This window comes from Silene latifolia, chromosome 3, assembly GCF_048544455.1.
Source record: "Silene latifolia isolate original U9 population chromosome 3, ASM4854445v1, whole genome shotgun sequence".
NCBI classification, from domain to species: domain Eukaryota; kingdom Viridiplantae; phylum Streptophyta; class Magnoliopsida; order Caryophyllales; family Caryophyllaceae; genus Silene; species Silene latifolia.
The window spans coordinates 152,570,308-152,575,854 of NC_133528.1; the positions used below are offsets into that span (position 1 = coordinate 152,570,308).

The window sequence follows — 5,547 nt, forward strand, 5'->3', positions numbered from 1 at the left end:
TATATATTTCTGATTATATTAGGAAATGTCGAATTGCAGAAAAGGTCAAGTAAACGGTTTTACATTAGAATAGTTCAAAATCATTATTAAAGATAGGGTAATTTGATAACTTGTACCTTGAATAACTCACTTTTTTAATTCTTATACCTAAGAAAATTTTCCTTAAAATCTTATACCTAAAATAACATTTTCTTAAAAACTTGATACCAAATCTTATAAAAACCCCTAAATTAACGATTTTGCCTTTACTAATTTGATTGTTTTCAAATTAGTAAAGGCAAAAGATTGATATTACTATCCAAAACATAACTAAAACTAATTATCTTATACTACATTGTAGCAGTAATCTTAGCATATACAACATGCTAGTCCTTGCAAGCGTAGGAGAACGGAGAAATACTAAAGAAATGGACGTCGAAAATGTTTTTCATATGAACAAAGGCGTCAATCACACCAGCTATGCTAAGAACTCTCTACTGCAGGTCTACCTCCATCTCCTCCCTCGCCTTACTATATTTCTCCGACTCTTAAAATTACTCCCTCTATTCCCGTCATTAGTTTATCATTACTACCATTTGTGGTTGTGATTATTAACGAATGACAGGTAGACAATATTGTTCCATTACATATTTGGATGATCAAATTAATTACTCATAAAAAAAAAGTTTCTCCATATAGAAAGGTAAATATATGAATGTGACACCTTAAAATTGCAAGTTTCTCCAAATACGTGTAGTCTTAGCTAGCCATAAAAATGGTCAGGTCGGAGGGAGTACTTTATTATAAATTGCACCTGGACATCTCAAACTTTTGCTTTATAACAGAGAACAGTAACATCAAAGGCAAGACCGATAATTGAAGAAAGCGCGAGGAAAGTCTATAATACCTTAAGGCCAGAGTGCCTTATGATGACCGAAATGGGTTGTTCTTCAGGACCAAATGCTTTGCAAGTAGTCTCGAGAATCATTGACGTAATTGAAAAGGCTAGCCGGAGTATTAACCGTCAATGCCCTCAATTCGGAGTATTCTTAAATGATCTACCCGGGAACGATTTCAATACCATTTTTAACTTACTCCCGAATTTCTATAAGGACTTACAAGAAGCTAAAGGAAGCAGTTGCGGACCTTGTTTTGTGTCGGGAATCCCTAAATCATTTTATGGTCGAGTTTTCCCTGACAAATTTCTTCATTTTGTTCACTCATCATACAGTGTTCATTGGGTTTCCCAGGTAAACAAATGCCCTTTTAAAGTCACCAAAGTATTAATACTTAATTTAGAACATATTTACTATTTAATGATTAAATACAAACCTAATAGCTATATTTATCATTCCCATAATAAAATTAGGAAAATGATAAATACAGCCCTTAGAGCTGTATTTAAGGTACCAAAAAAGGAAAAAAAAAACTTAAATCAAGCATTAATAACATCAATTTACGCGTAATTGTATCATAAATTCCTAATTTAATTCTATTTTAGGAAGTAATTTAATTCTTAAATACAGCCCTAAGGCTGTATTTATCATTACCCATAAAATTATACTCCTGCTTTTTCTCTTTCCCATCAAATGAATACGAAGTACGTTGTTTTATAATATTTCCCAAGAATTAAGAAAGTGTTCGAAAATGTTAAAATATTGATGATTATGTGTAAAAAAATGTATTTTGAGAATAGTAAAATAAGGTTTTATCACCAATCTAATGGCAAAAAGGACCTCTTTCTTCTAACTACTAGAGTACGTGTTGGAATTGGTACATATAAAAGAAAATTTTGTGTTTTTAAAAACGATATATAATAATAGTATGAAACAATGCGGGCATTAATTTGTTTTTTTGTGTTAAATAAGATACCAAAAGCAGTACCGTATAGCAGGAGTGGAACTAGAACCTCAGACCTAATAATGTCCACGATACCGGAGTCTTAATTATTAGGCCAAGATCTTATCGGTGTAGTTTTGTTAATTGAAATGGAAGGTACCAAGAGGATTGGTGAGCGAAAACGGAGAAGCATTGAACAAGGGGAACATATACATAGCAAAAACAAGCCCTCCAAAGATACAAAAAGCATATTATGCACAATTTAAAAGGGATTTTACGTTGCTTCTAAGGTCGCGTTCAAGGGAAATGGTCTCTGGTGGCGGCATGGTCTTGGTATTCCTGGGTAGCATTCATAGTGATGACCCTGACTTGGTATACGAGTTGTTTGGCTCTACCCTCCATGACATGGTTTTAGAGGTTATTTACTTTGATCTATTGTTTTAACACTTTACATAACAGTCTCTCCGTCTCATTCATTTATTTACATTCAGGCCCGTCTTTGAGCCCGTGCAGCCCGTGCGGCTGCACAGGGCCCCAAAAATTTAAGCCCAAAAGTCCATCTTACTAGACATATATTAAACTAGCGCTGAAGATTAATTGAAAACCATAGTCGCTCAGTGGTGTGTCATTTGCTTTTCACGCCAATCTCCTCGGGTTCAATTCTTCATATGCGCATATTTTTACCATTTTTTTTTTTAATTTCTTGCACTTAATAGTTGGGCCTCGTAATTGCATTTTTCCACCATATTCTTATTTTAACAAATGAGACCCCTATAATTTATAAGTATTAGAGCATAATATGTTTATCTCTAAAAAGCTCAACCCAATCTAAAATAATTTCTATTAAGTAATGACCTAAAAAAAGTGGGAGATGACTTTCAGTTTGGCTCACAAAATTAAGTAACTAATATAATTTTATATTCAGTTTGTCTGTCTTGCGACGGTCATAAATTGTGACGGCCTTAAATGTGACCACTTTAAGATGAAGTAATCACTCATAAAATGTTAACTACTAAATTATGGTCATATTTTCGATTCTCATTAAAATGGTTATATTTGGACCCGTCACAATTTGTAACGAAAAAAAGCCCCTCGCAAATAAGAACTTGCATTTTATATTTTTACGTGGTTTTAATTTATTAGTTATATATTACTCTTAAATTGACTTTATAATAATAAAATATACGGGGCCCCCAAATCTCCAAGACGGCCCTGTTTACATTTGATTATATTATCAACAGGGTTTGATTGAGGAGGAAAAATTGGACAACTTCAACTTACCCTTATATTCTCCAACAGTTGACGAGGTTAGAAATTTAGTCGAGGCTGAAGGATCGTTTGCTCTTAACAAACTCGAAACATTTACAGTTGATTGGGGCGTAGATTCCTCGCAAAACCTCGAAACCCGAGCCAAGGTTGTAGCCAAGTCCATAAGAGCAGTGATAGAACCTTTACTTACAATTGCATTTGGTCATGCTGTTATGGATGATTTGTTTCTATTGTTCGAAACACGTGTTAGGGAACGAATGGCGGAAAAAAGAAGTGAATACCTTAACATTGTGGTATCACTGACCAAGAAAGAGTAGAACTTCTTTCTTTAATTTCTAAAATCTTTGCAAGATTTATCATCAAATGTAACAGAATTTCTAATGTTTCTTGCAAAGTAAATTGTCATTTATTTATAAACTATGTTCTAAAATTACACAAATATTCCATCTGTTTACCTATTTTTCTTCTATTTCAAGTTGTCTTATTCATTTGCTTATCTTTCTAGTTAACTAGTGTAACACCCGTGAAAATTCACGGAATTATTTTTATTTTTATATTTTAAAATGTTATTCATTGAATTTCTAAAATAAATGTTACACGACAATATCTAATCATTATAAATATATATACTTAATACGTTTATACCTATAATTTAGTGCCCTAACTCGCCATACAAATCTATACTCTTTTAAATTTTATTTTGTAAGAATAAAATTATATTTACTTGTCTAAATTATACATTTACAATTTATGATACATATTTTAGATTATGGGTAGATAAAATTTATCAACTTGATTATGAGACATGTCCACTACCCCAATATTTATTCATTTATGATGTTGCTAAGACCGTTGTTTTTGGAACCCTATTGGGTACTATTGTGACTTTAAGATAATTCAATTGCTTTAAGTTATAATAATATTAATAGGTTAAGGCAAAAATAACTTTCTTTTTCACTTCTTATTAATATTATATTAGTACATTATAACATTAAATTAAAAGTACAATTAAATTATGCAAATAAATTTATTGAGACTGCCTCTTTATAAATCAAATCTAAAAAATACTGTATTGTAGCATAGGAGCTACACTATTATGGGATCAATCCCTCTCCCAAATTATAAGTTTACAAGTTTGTGGAGTCTATTGATCGAATACGAAAGAGGGGGAGGGGGGGGGGGGGTGAATTGAGTATTAATTAAAAATGTAACCCTACTTTTTCGAAATATATGATAGATAATTAATTACTTGATTTTATGAATTAAAATCAACTAAATAATTATTTCAAGCAATATAAAAATTACGAAAACAATAAAATAGAGTGAGACACCGGATTTTGAAGTGGTTCAGTTTTACAAGTCGAAACCTACGTCCACTATTCTCGATTAATAATTTTTAGTACCTTTCTACGGATTACAAAAATTATCAATCCACTCGTATAATCAACACTATGATTATAACTAAGATTGAGTATCGCTAAATACTCTAATTTTGCTTCTTACGTTAATAAGAAAAGTACAACGATAAATACTAATCTCACGTTAATGAGTGAGTATAATATCCATGTGTACTTAGTATCCTATAACGATTTTCCTTTGAGTGATTGACAAATTTGATGCGCAACTTTTGTTTAAGCACTAGATAATGAAAATGAAAGCACAAGAATATTTTTGCTTAAAAATAATTTTTCCAAAAGTCTCTTTAAATGTTGAATGAATGAGAGTATTTATTGTTGTAGGGATTTAGGGTTTTAAGGAGCAAAACCCTAGACGACTTGATAAGCAAGTCGACGGCCCTAGGGTTTTGGCCGGACCTAGGGTTTTCCTTGTGTCCAATTCGGCCTCCTCTAGCCCACAACAAATCGAGATAGAATTTAAATGAAACCCTAGGTTGCATGACGACATACATATCGTATTACAAACCAATAGTTCATTCAATTTAAATTCTAATTAAATAATTCCAATTATATAAATACTCTTTCATTTTTATAATACATTTAAAAATATATTTTCCAAAAATTAACGCACCATTTTTGTCTAGCAGTAAAGTTATAGCTGTGAGGGCATAACTTTACTAACATTTATCAAACAAAGTAAAACCATTACCGGATGACGACCTATACTATCTAATCTTCGAAAGATCTTCAGTACACGAATCGTCTCTTCACAAGTCTCTCATCTTGAGTCTCGTGATTGGTTTCTGATCTTGATCTTGCTTGAATACAACGATCAAGTGTTCTTTGAAGTTGTACCCTCTTGGTCCAAACTTCAAGCTTGCATCTTCGAAGTTGTACCTCCTTGGTCCAAATTTCAAGCTTGCGTCTTTATAATTGTTCCTTTCTATATTAAGACTTGAGCACACAATTACACGCATATATTTATAATATTAAGTCCACATACAAATCATTACTGTCATTATCAAAACAATTAATTAGGACTAAAGGTCCAATAAATTCCCCC

The 5,547-nt window shown here is 32.0% G+C and overlaps 1 protein-coding gene across 1 annotated transcript; it reads left to right on the forward strand.

Moving 5' to 3' along the window:
* The first annotated feature begins 291 nt into the window (after nucleotides 1-291).
* Nucleotides 292-3,516, forward strand: LOC141646484 (putative jasmonic acid carboxyl methyltransferase 2). The gene is made up of 4 exons (XM_074454359.1): nucleotides 292-482; nucleotides 825-1,229; nucleotides 1,975-2,235; nucleotides 3,060-3,516. Exons 1-4 carry the CDS (start codon nucleotides 363-365, stop codon nucleotides 3,402-3,404), a joined length of 1,131 nt encoding a protein of 376 aa, XP_074310460.1. The 5' UTR covers nucleotides 292-362; the 3' UTR covers nucleotides 3,405-3,516.
* Nucleotides 3,517-5,547: the final 2,031 nt, after the last annotated feature.

Coding starts and splice junctions, on each gene's coding strand:
- LOC141646484 (XM_074454359.1), top strand. CDS start 363: ATGCTAGTCCTTGCAAGCGTAGGAGAACGGAGAAATACTAAAGAAATG. Junction 483..824: donor CTAAGAACTCTCTACTGCAG/GTCTACCTCCAT, acceptor GCTTTATAACAG/AGAACAGTAACATCAAAGGC. Junction 2,236..3,059: donor TCCATGACATGGTTTTAGAG/GTTATTTACTTT, acceptor TATTATCAACAG/GGTTTGATTGAGGAGGAAAA.